The sequence below is a fragment of the Peromyscus eremicus genome, chromosome 7 (genome assembly GCF_949786415.1).
Source record: "Peromyscus eremicus chromosome 7, PerEre_H2_v1, whole genome shotgun sequence".
NCBI lineage: Eukaryota > Metazoa > Chordata > Mammalia > Rodentia > Cricetidae > Peromyscus > Peromyscus eremicus.
In genome coordinates this window covers 18,816,142-18,831,844 of record NC_081422.1, presented here as the reverse complement: position 1 = coordinate 18,831,844, position 15,703 = coordinate 18,816,142, and the positions used below count along the sequence as shown (strand labels likewise).

Here is a 15,703-nt window from a genome sequence, read left to right as displayed (position 1 = left end):
CAGCCTCGATGTCACTCTGGAAGTTTCCCATGTCTACACAATCACACATATTATTTTTATATGGGCCATTATGATCTTAGGTGCATTACAAATGAAATAAAACACATAACTACAACAAAAGCCACTCACCAACTTCACCCTTCCCACCAGCATTTCTGAACCTTGGATGAACTACTACTACCTTATATCTCAGACCTCCCCTGATCCTTAATACCACCAACAAATTAACATTTCCAAAATACTGCTTCATAGGTCGCAATAAACTCATCATTATTTACCCTTTAAAATTATACTGCCATCAGTTTTTATACATTCACAGAGTTGGGCATGAAATCATTGCCAAATTTTTAAGATATCAGCCATTGCAGCTCATTGGCTCCCTCCCCTCACTCCAGGCAGCCACTAACTATGATGATATTTTATTTGTGCTGAAATGTGATTTTATTTGTATGTTAATAAATAAAAGTGCCTGGGGGTCAGAGCTAATAACAAGCCATTTAGCAGAAGTCTGGCAATGGTAGCACAAGCCCTTAATCCCAATCACATGACAGGCAGATCTCTGTGTGTTTAAGAACACCACCAGCATGGAGACACACGCCTTTAATCTCAATACCAACCATAGAGACCTGGAGGTCTGTGTAGACAGGCAGTGACGAGGAGGTCACGTGGTTGGGTTTACAATCAATGAGAAGGCAGAACAGAAAGTCAATAAAAAGACAGACACACAGGAAGTAGGTTTCTTTCTCAGGGGAAGGACAGCATCGAGGGGTAAGAAGGCGGTCTTGGTAGCACTAAAAATAAAGAAGATTATTAATAGCCATTTAAATAATCTGAATAAGAGATAAAGGGTACAAATCTAGAAATTCGGTTGAAGTTGATGAGATTGTTCAGGAAGCAGGAAGAGGGAACGCGGAAGAGAACAGCACCAATAAAACCCAGAAAAGACAGGCATGATAGGCACAGGACTGTGGAAGCCAAGGAACAGAACGCACAGGAGAGCATGCTGCATAAGTGAGCTGTGGTGAAGTTGCACTAGACTGACAACCTGATGGAGTGTTTGGATCAATTTCTTTGCTGGTCTGCAATGTATAATGGAATGTGGAATGAGCTAGCATACATTTCTTTTCACTAAATGGTTGGCCAGCTCATGGCACCAATTTCTAACTACTTCATCCTGTCCCTTTCCATGTTTGAAACACCACATTATCATGACAATGATAATTACTATTGTTGCAACCAATTTATGCTGCATTGAATCTGCAGATTTTTTGGTAGAATAGACATTTTCACAATATCATTCCTTCTGATCTGTAGTAGGTAGCTTTTCTTGCTATGACCTTGAAGCACCACCCCCAGTGAGGTAACAGGTTAGAACTCTCTTATTTAGACAAAAGGGGGAGATGTAGTGAGTAGCTGATCTTGCTATGACCTTGAAGCACCGCCCCTAGTGAGGTAACAGGTAACTGTTACACCTGCCTATGACCTTGAAGTACCTGCTCCTGGGGCATGGCCACTTGGGACCCTTAAGACCTAGGATGTAGGTGGCATTGTCTTTCCTTCCTCATGGTTTTGGATCCTGGGACAGACCAGGCAGATCCCAGGCCAAAGAACAGCATGGGGACCATGCCTCACCCTTCCAGGAACCTATGACAAACTCCTCTATTTTGTTTTGTGAGTTTTCTGTCCCAAATAAATTTCTTTTCCCTTAAAGCAGACTCCATGGATTTCTTGCATTACTGATCCATGAGCATGAGAGGTCTTTTGATCTTCCAGAGTCTTCCATTTTTCTTCAGTATTTTAAAGTATTAACTGCAGAGGTGTTTTCTTCCTTGGTTAGGCTAGTCTAGGATATTTTTTGAGGCTATTGTGAATGGGACTGTTTCTCTGAGTTCCTTATTAGTTATTGGCATATTAAGGCAACTGATTTCTATGCTAATTTGTTATACTGCCACTTTGCTGGAAGAGCTTTTTAGGGTTTCTTATGTACAGAATCATACCATCTGCAAATAACTTCCTTTCATGTTTGGACCCCACTTACTTGCTATTGTCTTATTGCTCTAGCTAAGACCCCCAGAACTGTTCTAATAAAGGGTGAGAAGGTGAACATCCTTGACTTAGTCCTGATTTAGGTGCAAATAAATCTGTGTTTTTCCTGCTTAACGGAATGCTAGCTATGGGTTTGTCAAATGAAACCTTTATTAGGGTGAGATATATTCTTTCTATTCCAAGTTTCTTCAGGACTTTTTATCATGAAGGAATATTAGATTTTGTCAAAGGCTTGTTCTGTGTCTATCAAAATGACCATGTGATATCTGTTCTTTAGTCCATTTATGTAATCTCTATATATGGTTTTTAATTTTAGTTGTCAGCTGACACCATCTAGAATTACTTGGGAAGAGATTCTTAATGACTCACTGTCTAGATCAGGTTGGCCTGTGGGCATGTCTGTGAACAGTTGTGTTGATTACACGCACTGACGTGGGAAGACCTGGCCCACTGTGGGCAGCATGGGTATCTGGGTTTGGGTCTTGGCTGTAGAAGAGTTGAGCTGGGCACAGGTATACATGCATTCATTCTCTCTCTACACGTGACTGTGGATGTGATTAGCTGATTCAAGCTCTTGCCACTTGCACTTCCACACAACGGTGACTGTGACCTGGAATTCTGGGCCAAATCATTTTCTCTTTTGGAGTTACCTTTGTCAAGGTATTTTATTTTGGCAAGAAGAAACAAAACTAGGACACTAGCATTTATTGATTTATAGGTATTGGCCCATCCCTGCACCTTTGTCATAAAGCCAAATGGATCACAATAAATGATCTTTTTACGCATTCTTTAATTCATTTGGAAATATTTTGTTGAGACTTTTTGTTTTGCTATTTTTGTTTTGTTTTGTATCACTGTGCTGTTGAGAAGTTTTACATTTATGTTCATTCAGGAGACTGGTCTATAATTTTGTTTTTCTTTCTTTTGTATATGTGTCTATCTGGCCTTTGTATCAGGGTAATAATACAAGCTTCATTTCCTCTTTTAAGAAAAGGAGTGTGGCAGGGCTATTTTCCTCCTCGTTCCTTTGGAATCATTTGAGAAGCACCGGTATCAGTTTTCTGAAGGGATGATAAAACTCGCTGTTGAATCTACCTGACTTGGGACTTTATTTTAACTGGAAAACTTTTCATTATTTCTCCAACCTCATTGTTTATAGAAATGTTGAAATTGTTTATCTTATCTGGGTTTAATTTTTGTTAGGCCATATGTGCTCAGAAATCCACCCATTTTTTATTTGGATTTTCCAAATTAATGGAGCCTATGTTTTTAAGGTAAGACTCACTGGTTTTCTGATTTGCACTGGCTCCCTTTGATCTGGCATGTCACTGATTTGGGTCTTCTCTCTTTCTATTGATTAGTTTGGCCAAGAGTTTGTCAGTTTGGCTTATCTTTTCAAGGAACCAACTCTTTGCTTCAGTGATTCTTTGGGGTATAGCTTTTTATTGTTTTTATAATACCCAAAGCTTCATCATTATGTTATTTGAGATCACTCTGATTTTTTCAATATATGCACATGTGTTTTATAATAATTCTGGAAATAATGACTCTGAAAAAGTAAATGTTGCTTGATAAAAAGGCAGAATGTCTGAACTTGTGAGAAGTAGAGTAAGAAAAAAAGTTTCTGTTCCAAATGAAGAAAGGAAGACCATCAGAGGTCCACAAAGTGAAAGAAAACATGGAAGAAAGTAGGTAATGACACATAACACAGAGACATAAACTGCATGTGGTCTCCGCCATGCAGTTCCCTGGTCTGGCACTAGAGGCAAGTATTTTTCCCATAGTAAGCCAGATAAAATCTGGAAAGTCCTACCCTTAGGAGAGGCCAAAGGCCTTCATGAGAATCGAATCTAATGTGGTTTTTGTGATACAATAATTCCTTTGGTGGCAGGTCATCAGTGGAGAGAAATTCATTTTATTATGTTACATGACCAAGGAGACATTGACCAGGCACCACTGTGAGAGAGAATCTATTCAAAACTGACAAGCTGGGGGCCGAGATGGCTCAGCAGTGAGCAGGCTTTCTGCACAGCATGAGGACGTGAGCTGAGATTCCAGTACATACATGAAAACCAGAAGTACCTGGATCAAGATAGAGAGAGAGGGAAAGAGTTGTCCTTTGGGAAAAGTCACCTGAGTAGCTTGGGGATTTTATGTTGGTATTTATTACTACTACTACTATTACTATTGTTATTATTAACCCATATTTAGTGAGAATTTGTGATGAGTCAGGTTCTTGCTAAGCATTTTCCATATACTGCTACTTTTAATGTTGTAAGCTCTATAATAAAGCACCATTAAACTTCTATGTAGAAATGGAGAAAACAAAAAATACACAGGTTATTTTCATACTTTGAAAGTCACTTTTTAAAAACTTTATGAAGTATAATATTCTTTATAGAAAAAAGAAGCCCAGAAGTTATTTAGTAATATTTCTGAAGCCATTTCCATATGGAATTCATCTGCATTTCCTTAATAAAAGCCTTCAAACATGAAAATTCAAAGACCAATAATTAAAGGATAGACAGATGGCTCAGTGGTTAAGAGCACTGGCTGCCCTTCTATGGGATCCAGGTTTGATTCCCAGCACCCACATGACAGCTCACAACTGTCTGTAACTCCATTTCTAGGGGATCCGACACCCTCTTCCGGCCTCAGGGGCACCAGTCACACACATGGTGCACAGACACACACGCAGGCAAAACACTCATACATATGAAATTAAATACTTTTAGAAGACCAATAAGTTAAACTAGACCAACAATATGAAAATAAATAACAAATGTCTTATCAAGATTCTTATGAAAGTTCAAAGAATTACATTTAAATCCTGTCAAAATGAGTATTTGAAAGAAGTCTCAAAAACAACCTTAAACTCTTAAAGCAAAGGAGTCATTAACTCAAGTTTAAAATACTAAAGTGGAGGACTAACATCTCCCCTAAGGACACACTAGTCACTTCATTCAGTTCTGTGCTCTGTATTAAGATTTATGCTCTGAGTGTGTGGTTCACACCATATCTCAAATTTTCTGATTTTCATCCGCATCTGATGAAAAGGCTCATCCTCCTTTCCAAACTTTCTTTACTTCTTCCACTATCAGCTTCCTTTTGGACCCGAAATATAGCAAGGCTGAGGATAACATAGCTGACGCTGTGGCCCATCCTGCCTCCTGCCTCCTGTGAGCACCTGAAGCATGCATTCCCTGCGGCACTTGCCCAGGCCTGGGCTGTCTTTAAGCTCTTTCTCTGTGACCAGTTTGCTCTGGCACTCCTGTTTCAGGACTCATGACACTTGCCCTCCATGCTTCTACATTAAGACCATCACTTAACGTATCATTTATTATTGTGCACATAAAAAAATTTAAAGAAACAAATAAAGGAAGTAGTAAAAACTTCTGTGCTTCTGAGGTTAAAATTCTCCAGATACCATGACTTATCGTCATTCATGTATGGATTATAACATATACTTGGGAGATTCAAATATTTGATTTAATCGGAGTTACTGAAATGTTGTTTTAGACACCAAAGTCATAAAAAGCAGCTTCTGGCAGCTGAAGGTGAATCTCTGAGCCCCAAGCCCTGGCAGAGAAAAAGCAAGTAATGTTCAAGGATGAGAACAGCAGTTAGATCATCAAATCATTCACAATGGATTTAAAACAGAACACCACCCACTGGTCTTCTTGCTGTAGAAGCAGAAAGTATAGAACTGAGTTTTGAAAACTATATTAATGAAAGTGAATTCCTTGTAAGCTATAATTCCAAACAAGATTTTTATAGGTATCAGAGAAATGGTTAAGGATAACACAAGTTTGATGGTTCTGCAATACAAAGAATTTGCCCAGAAAAGGTTAAGTGAAAGTGTGACCATGAGTTGATAAAGGCAAACAGACAGGAGGCAGAGGAAGCCATCGGGACATGTACTCATGTCGGAGGATCTGGAGCTACGAGCCTCAGGTGAGAGAGAATGTGTGGCATTGCTTTTCTCGGTCTAGGCTACCTAACTCCATGTGGTCTCTTCTAGTTCCACCTATTTATCTGAAAATTTCAGGTGTCCAGTTTTCTTTACAGCTGACTAGAGTCATGGAGCCCAGTCTCAAAGGATACACCTGCAGTCCTGCAGTACAACTCCTGCACCCACGGTCCAGGGATCGTTGAGGAAGAAGGGGCAGAAAGACTGTTAAGAGGCAGGACCAAGGGGCTTTCTGGAGAGGGTGTCTCCTAGTGATGTCAGAAGTCCATCCATGAAGTCTCACCAACATGGCTCAGTAAACCTGAGCTGGACAAGAAGCAGAAATAGACAAACCACAGTGGATGGGGATACACCCCAAGGCCTCCACCCACACCAAGAACTACAGGCAACTAAGGAATGCCAAGTGTGGGAGCAACAGTCTTCCCCAGGAAAGAACACCCCAGTTAGTTATCTAATATCAAATGGTCGGCCTAGAATATAGATATGTAAAAGTAATATTATATAGACTAAAAAGGTTATATTTAGGAATATATGGATATGGATATACGTATATGTGCAGAACAACAATGAAAAAAGAGGCAATGAATTTGAAAGAGAGCAAGGAGGGGCAGATGGAAGGGTTTGGAGGGGGAAGGGGGAAGGGATAAATAATGTAATTATAATTCAAAAATAAAAGAAATAATAATAAAAGAACCACAGGCAGCTAAAAGAATGCTGAGGTAGGAGAAATAGTCTTCCCTAGGAAAGAGCTCCCCATTTGGTTCTCTAACACCAAACGGTCAGCCCTGAAAACATAGAGCAACAGTATACTAAGTAGGTTGTATTTATGTGTTTAGGAACACACACACACACACACACACACACACACACACACACACACACACTCCAATTAATTTAAAAGGTCATGAATTTGTAAGAGAACAAAGGAAGGTATAGGAGGATTTAGAGGGAGGAAAAAAAGGGGGACATAATATAATTACATCATAATCTCAAAAATAAAAGAAGTTTTTAAAAAGAAGGCCATAAGGTCATTCCGAGTGAGAGAAGATTGTCAAACTCTGGCCCCCTGGGAGGATGTTCTCATCATGGCCTTCACTGGAACCATTGAAAGGGCACATCCAGAGTGCCGGGCTCATAAAGTCGTGAGGCTAGGAGAGACCATAGGGTTTTTATTCGGAGATGTTTATCCATCTGCACTTTAATAGGGAGCATGGTAAAATTACACACACTCCTGACTTTTAATACTTAAAATACTTAGTCACTGACTTCTCAGGCCCTGGTTACCTCAGCTGTTAAGTGAGGGAGGTGAACCAAACGATTGCTAAGTTCCAGTCTAAGTCTTAAAATAAGATTGTGTCTGTGAAAAAGGCTGCCTGTCTGCCTATGTGTTCATTAATCCACTCCATTCCAGCCCACCGCAGCCTTGCAGAATCTAACAACACTCCCCCATACCCTTGTTTATGCTAACACACCAGTGCACCCTTGTATACCGAGGCAACTATTACAGCTATACTGCCATTGTGAGTTGCACAATTCTAGATTGGAAGCAGAAAACTCACGGTCTTTCCTACTATTTCTGTGATATTAGTTTCATGCCACCTACGGAGAGAAGGAAAGTTAAGCACAAACAAATATATGCACATCTTTACTGGGGAGCTCTGTCCTCATAGAGAAGGAAGGAGACTGGGAGACGCTATTTCGCGGCCTCTTTCACCCACGCTACTGGAGCAGCTGAAGAGATCGGCCACATGGAGAGCAGCTCACACCAGAGCGGGCTCTGGAGAAAGTGCATTTGTACTGCTGTGGTCTGTGTGATCTAGAGCAAGGCACAGCCGGCCTGGAGGTCTGGACTCTATACTTAACACTTCCAGAAACTGGGTTACTTCTCGGCAAGATTATTTCTCCTGCTTCTGCTTTCTGTTTGAAACAGAGGAACAACGGACAAGTCTCATCTCCCTCAAGAAGGAGCTAAGTACCAGAATAAAGTGTGTGAAAATTCAGAGTTGTGGGAGGAAACTATCCCAGGTGCTAGTGAGCACCGTGATGAGAAAGGACAGGGCACAGCTGTTCACAATTACTCACAATTAGATCCACAGTGCAGGAGGGAGGGTCACCAGCAGGTAAGAGCTAATGGGATGATGGACAGCAAGACTCTAGCACACTCAGCTACCATGTTTCCAGGGAAAGCGCCCAGCTAGACACACATGAAGGGCACAGCCTGGCTCATGCTCCTAGGCTGTGAACAAATATGATTCTTGTCTTCCTTCCTCTTTTTCTTTATTTCTTCCACCCCCTTCTCCCTTCTTCTGTCTCTGCCGTCCACATATACGAAGTTTTTACACTGACAGCTTGGATATTCCAAATCCTAGATATACAAACAACCTTCCAGTTGCTCAGTTACTTGAAGAAAAATGGCCCAAGTTCCATGACCACTAAGTGTGATTAAAGGAGACTCTGGGCTTCTGTTCCCAACCAGGCTTAGATTACAGTCCACAGAAAGGCCTGGGCAACCACCTCAACTGACTGGAGACCACTTTCTTAGTTTCTTTCTTTTCCTGTCGATGTGATAAAAAATGTCCTGTCCCCTCCCCCCCCCAAAAAAAACATTGGGAAGAAAGGGCTTCTTCTGGCTTAGTGTTCAAGGGTATAGTCAATCATAGCAGGGAAGGAAGAGCGACAGGAGCTTAATACAGCTGGTCACATGGAGTCTGGAGCTGGGAACAAAGGAATGAGTACTAATACTTGGCTTGCTTTCCCATTCTGCATAGTCCATGCAGAGGGAATGGCCCAGCCCAGGGTTATGATGAGTCTTCCTACAACCAGGTACTTGGCACAGACATGCCCAGAAGCTGGTCTCTGAGGTGAGTCTAGATCCTGTCAAGTTGACAATTAATATGGATCATTATGCCCAGGATCAAGTGTGCTGAGCCCATCCCACCCCCTCCCTCCAGAAACCCCACTTCTTTTCCTGTGGGTAGGCATGTGTACTAGGACAGGCCCATAAGGTCGAGGAAATGGGCTCAAACCAGCTGCCAAGGCATGCGCATAACGTACTCCTTATGAGCCAACCTGGAGTCTGCCCAAGGGCCTAACAACAGGCACTGTCTGAGTTCCTGATCATGCCCAGCCAATGAGGGACAACCATACAATGTCACCAGATCAGGACACAGCCTGGGTGCTGGGAGGAGGGTATATAAGGCCTTCCCCATTACTGAATAAACACGTCTGCTGTCTGCTTTTTACCGAACTCCTGGTGTTTGTATTGTTGACACCATGTCTTCTCATCCCCTCCCCCGAGGGAGCCGTTAGGACCCAGCAACAGGCATGAAGAGACAGCTGCACACTGTAGGCCAATCAGAAGAAAGAGATTTCAGGTCCTACATCATGGAGCCTTTCTTAGGAAGACACTCCTTGAAGGCAGACAGGACAGAGAGAAGGTCAAGAGGAAGTCGAGAGTGAGACAAGAGGATGATGAGGCCCATGGGAATCAAATCACACGAGAACTGCCTAACAGGCAGCTGAGAAATATTCCTTAGAAGTAGGAGTTGGGTTCTGTATGTAGCTGTAGTAAAAAAAACTTTCAAATAATCAAACAGCATCCTGGAACACAAGCCAGATGTTTTCTCATTGCTGGATTTAGGGGATGGGTCATACATACCTACAACAACAGTACTAACTATAGCTTCTATTTCAAGCATGGTGATAAGTGCTTTACAAACACAGAATGCCCTGGCAGCAAGGCAAGGATCATTATTCTTACCATCTAGGCCAGTGGTTCTCAACCTTCCCAATGCTGCAACCCTTTTAACACAGATCCTCATGTCGGGATGACCCCCAACCATAAAATTATTTCATTGCTACTTCACAACTGCAATTTTGCTACTGCTGTGAATTGTAATATAAATATCTGCTATGTGGCCCCAACGGGGTTGCGACCCACGGGTTGAGAACCACTGATCTAGAGACAGCAGGATTGGAAAGCAACACACAAGGACAGTGGAGCCCAAAGGGGTAGAGGCAAGATCCAAACACTGGTCTGTCTGCCTCTGGAGCCTGGGCTTATTAGATTGTGTGTGCAGCCTCCATGCTTATCCTGTGAAGAGTTCACCTGAATCCCTCTTACTTCTAGGCATTCTATTTAAGGGAGAAGGAAGGCAACAACAAGGAAATCAGCCCAGAGCAGGGGACAAAAGCCACACATGAAAGAAGAGAATCACGGCACTTCCCGAACCGTGGTGTCTGCTTTAGTAAAAGCATGCCGCAGCTACAGTGTCTCACCACCTCACTGCTGGCATGCTCTGTGAGCTGCCATAGAAGGGCTAGGATGGGACATAGGGCTGGGAGCTTCTGAGGGACCTGAGTGCAGCGTGACTGGCCACTCAGACCCAGACTGTGGGAAGCCAAGTCTAGATGTCTGGACCCTCCATGAAGGACCACACGGAGCCAACCTGGGTCACTTTCCCCACCTTGACCCACAGATGCCTTGATCCTGACGCCTGCCCGTTCACCTCTCTGATCCTGGGTCTCTCCCCTGGACTCTTGCCCCTCACTCCAACGAACACAGTCCAGGGAAACAGCAGAAGGGATCTAGCTCATCTGGATCACATTAGTTTCTTGTATCATGTTATTTACATTCATGAAATGCAGTATCTTGAGATCACATTTGGTAAAACTTTTCCTTAAAATCACTTTTATTCTCTAATCCTCTTTTTATTGGTTAGAAGCAAAACAAAATGGATCATATATTTAAAGGCAGAGACAAGGGGAAAAAAGACATACCGTTCTAGAAATGTTTAGCAAGCAAATACCCGGAGAATATTTATCCACGTGGTTACCCTAGGATATGTGAGGGGAAACGTGAAAGCAATTTTCTTGGCTATCATCACTTTAATATGAAATTTAAACCCAAACACAGCTGCAGGCACATTCCTATAATTGGGGAGAGCACTGTCCTTCGGGAGGGTACACAGGATTCTTACCTGGCATGACCATGGCCTGCGGGGCTGCAGCATCGGTACTCAGGCAGAGGCGCCCACCTTTAGCTAATCTGTCACACAGCAAGGTGATGTGCTTCTTCAGCCGGCTGGTGTCTTTGGGTATGTTCAGCTGGCTGCTGAGGTTCAAAGCCTGCTCCTTGGAACTCTTCGACAGGCAGGTTTTCAATAGGTGGGCAATGGCGGCATCCACTGTTTCTTCCCAGCCCTGCATGCAAAAGCCATGGCATTGGTACACAAACGACAGTGAGCCGAGTGGCCTTTCGACTGTTAACAGGGTTTTCAGGTGATGGGCTGCTAATTCTTGACAGCCTCCTCCAAGGACTCAGTGACTGAACGAGGTGGTAATGAGAAGTGCTTTGCCCTATGCCAGGAACGGAATAACCAATAGTATCTATATGCACTGCATGCCTGTTTAATGATCGGTGCCTCAGACCACCAGGAATGTCATGCCGTTTGCCTTACACTCTGCTGAAGGGGATCCGGCACGGACAGAACGCCTGGATACCATGGGGGCAGCTGGGATGGAGAGAAGATCCTGGCATTTCAGCTGCCTGGGCTGTAACAAAAGCTAACGGCACCAGTTTCAAGAGTGATTTGGGGGCTGTAAGGGCCTGTCTAGTCCCATTTCAGTGTCATGTGACGAAAACGACACAAAGAAATGCCATTGGCCCTACTTTTCTTAGGAAGAACAGGTCTTTACTGTTCTGGGCTACAGAAAAGACCTGAGGAAGTGTGGCATCACCTTAAAAATGTGGAGGCTGTGATTCTCGGAACATCAGTGCTGCACGGGGACCTCAGCATCACCACATAGGACAGTAGCGCACTGCACTAGCACCCAAGGGACCACCCAAGGCAGCTTCAAGAAGTGAAGTGTACAAGGCAGGAAGAGTCAGGAGAAGGCTCCCATGAGGCATCCCAAGGTTAACTGGGTAAGATCCTTATGGCAGAGGGCCTAGAGGCATGAAAATTAGGACGCTTGCCCCTCCTCTCTTTCCTAGGAATCCTACCCAAAAGCCTGGCCTCTAGTCATCTCTGTTCTATTGGTAGCTGAACCACGCTCTTGATGCACAATGAGTATACAGCTCAGGCTCCTTCCACATTGTCAAGTTCTTCCTTCTAGGTGCATAGAGTAGGTTCTTAAACCAAAGCTGAAACTCTGTATATAACTACCAGAGAGCTTCCCACTGATTGTCATGAGCAATAAACCAAGACTTCTGATTCCACTGACCCATTTCTATCTACCTGTAATAGACACCACCAGGCAAATCAGGAAAGAAAGAAACAACCCTGAGAATCCTTTCAAGGGGAACTTAAAGACTTAAAACTGTTCCCTACTCCAAATCACTGTAACATAATAAACCAACAGTTGCTACAAAAGCATCTTCCTACTATCAGCAAAACTTCACTGGACTAACATCTAAAATTGACTTTAGTAACACTCTCAGTGAGGACATTTCTAAGTGGCTTTTGGAGCCTTTGACAAAGTCCTCCGGAGTGTAAGAGTGAGTCCTGGAGTACCATTTAGTATCTATATACTCGGTGGTCATTTCGGCATTAAAACAGCTTCTGTGTCATTTAGACTGATCACCTAAACAAGCCACTATATTTATAAACAAACTACCGTAGCTTATTAGAAAACAAAAGTAGACAGTATTTGGTTAGCACAAAAGCACTACTACAAAATTTCTTTTCCTGATGCCAACTTGCAGAGCGAGTAAAAAGCCATGTCACGTGTTTTCTGAACACAGCCCAAGAATGGAGTCTTTGGAGGGGACTTCTGAGTGCTTGTAAGAAAACTTCAAGAAAACAAGACAAGAGTCTTGTGAGCTCAGTATCTTCAAAAACATGGAATTGTTCTTGGAGCTTTCTTTTGTGCCCCTCCTGGGTGTAGCCCAGAGGAGTGAGCTTGCTTTGCATTACTCATCACAGCTGGCTATTGATGTCTCATAGCCGTGTACAGCCTGACTTGTGATCGTACACTTTACTCATGTGACACTTCTTAACCCTCAGAGCACAACATGTGGGTCATGACCCCTTTGGGGGTCACATATCAGATATCCTGCATATCAGATGTTCACATTACGATTCAGAACAGTAGCAAAATTACAGTTATGAAATAACTTTATGATTAGAGGTCACCACAACATAAGGAACTGTATTAAAGGGTTGCAGCATTAGGAAGGTTGAGAACCACTGCCTTAGAGTATAAACTGTATGGTGCTCTGAATGACATTGGCTACTGCATGCGACTTTTAGTCTGCCTTATTTTTAGGCTCTATTCTCCCAGGTTCCACTGCCAACTAGAGCAGAAAAACGATGCATAGGTATTTAGCATAGACATTGCTTTAATATGATGAGACATAGTGACAATACTTAGGAAGATCACTAATAAAACATTATTTAGAGGGCCTAAGCTGCTGTGTAAGTTCAAATACAAAAACAAAAGAGAATGCTTATGAGACAAGAGCCGGTGACAAAGAGTTGTTATATAAAACTCGATGTGATAATACATGATTAAACAAATAGCATGATTGCCTACTAAATTATGAAACAAAACTTTTCAGAAAGTAGAAACTCAAATGTGAGGAGCTGGAAATAAACCATTCTAACTACCATTTTGGTGTTGAGCCCACCGACCTCATGAGCACTCCAAGCACACATGTACCCACTTGCATACACCAAGCTTTTATTCTTTATTCATACTAATAATTTGCCTTATATTTCAAGAGTGAAATGCAACATTAACATGGGGAATTCTCACTAAAGACTTGTAGAGGAGAAGTAAGCATGTGTCCTTTTGTGAGAGCAACTCTGACTCCAGTTCTCAAGTCATTGTCCTTACGCTGACACCACAGCTGCCCAGTGCAAAGGAAAGCACACGTGGAGTGGGAGGGCGGGAGGCAGGGACGGGTGTAAACGCACGTTTTCTCTACTCTGCCTTCTCTACAGTCCCTTTCAGCCCTGGAGATCACCTGCGCAGGGCCAGGGGCCGGGGCTTTGTCTCCTCTATTCTAGATAATTGGACTTTCCCTTTTTCTCAAGGTCTTGGCCCTTGCCCACTGTGTGAACCTCAAACCTCAGTCCTCTCCCTGAGCCCCTGCCTTAGCCCCTCTTGGAATGTTACTCTGACACGTTGGACTGCCTTGCTTCTACGAGGTGCCCTGCGAGGAACCGGACCACGGCCTTGCTGCATGACCAAACTCAAGAAAAACACGTCCCAGAATAGGCAAACCACTGATTTCAGTGTAAAGCAATCCATGACCCCTTTGCTTCTGCTTCCCTCTCCCCTCTAGTTTGCCATTTTGGGGGACCACACAGAAGCTCCAGTGTTTTAGGCTGTGGCTGCATGCCGCTTTCTTTGTCAAGGTCACCTGTGGGTAAGAGCTAGCTGCAGGAAGAGTCCCACTGGACTCCTATTTTGATAATCCTCAAATAAATGTAAACCCAGAGAAGTATTGAGAATAATACCTCCAAGTAACCCTTTTATGGTATAATTTAACGTGCCATTTCTCCATAGCAATCAAATGAGAATAAGGCTAGTTACCATATGAAGTAGTATAGCTTTAAATGGTTTTGTACACTAAAGAAAACTTCAGGGGAAGTCCTTTAGACACTTATTTTATTTTATCTTTTTCTCTATGTATGTGTGCATGTATATCTGTGTGTATGTGTTCAAGCATGGGTACTCAATTGCCACAGTGTGTGTGGCAAGGTCAGAGGGCAACTTTGGGTATCAGTCTTGATCTTCCATTTTGTATAAGGCAAGGTCTCCTGTCACTGAGTACACTCAGTGGCTGGTCCTGAGAATTTCCAGGAATTCTCTAGTCTCTATGTCCCATCTCCCACTGCAGTACTTGGATTACAGAGGCACACTACCAGGTTGGTCCTTTTTACATGAGTTCCAGGATTCAAATGCTGGGCTTCACACTTGTACTACAGCCATATCCCAAGCCATATTTATTTTTTAAAATAATATTTATGCCTAAATGATACATGGCATTAAATATTGTAAAATTAAAAAATGAAAGAGGCTCAGATATGGCTCCTGCATCACTAATAATAGAAAAAAAAATCTTAAAACTATAGTCATGTAGAAAATGAAACGTATTTAGAGAGTGGTACATTTAAAGTGCTTTAAGATGATTTCTTTTATCCTCTAGCCCTCATCCTAGAACCAAAATTTCTCCTAGTTATATGAAAGGTACTTCTGGTCAAGGATGCTTGTTTTGTGATGGAAAAATCAAGACCTTGTCTTTTCTGTAATTTCTCCCTCAAATGCAAACCATTCATTGACTCCTTCTTAGTAACACTTTAAATGTTATTCTTAGCTCTGCATTCAGCTGGTGATTCTGTGACAGCCTCTTCCCCAACCTTTCCACATTTTAACATCTGTGAAGCAGGGAGTTAGCCTATTCTCAGTGGGCTCCAACAACTCCTGGTTTTCTGTCCTGGGAGACGCTGCATGTGACTTTATCTGAGCTTGCCTTAATGTGTCCCTTCTGCCCAGTTACCTGCGGCGTTGATGTTGCCTCAGCTAATTAACTGATATTTAAGATATCTTCTCTAAGCAGCAAGCTGATTCAGTCGGTAAGGGTACTTACTGCCACGCCTGACTGTATGAGCTCAGTCCCTGGAGCCCACACAGTAGAGAGAACTGTCTCCTGCACACCCACAACATGGCACATGCATA

The 15,703-nt window shown here is 42.7% G+C and overlaps 1 protein-coding gene across 2 annotated transcripts in view; it reads right to left on the bottom strand.

Moving 5' to 3' along the window:
• Bbs9 (Bardet-Biedl syndrome 9) overlaps positions 1–15,703 on the bottom strand; it is a 434,048-nt gene that overhangs the window by 64,340 nt on the left and 354,005 nt on the right. For both annotated transcript variants that reach the window (XM_059267526.1, XM_059267527.1), the window contains exon 20: positions 10,996–11,218. In XM_059267526.1, coding sequence (XP_059123509.1) covers positions 10,996–11,218 — 223 coding nt within the window. The remainder of the gene's footprint in view (positions 1–10,995; positions 11,219–15,703) is intronic.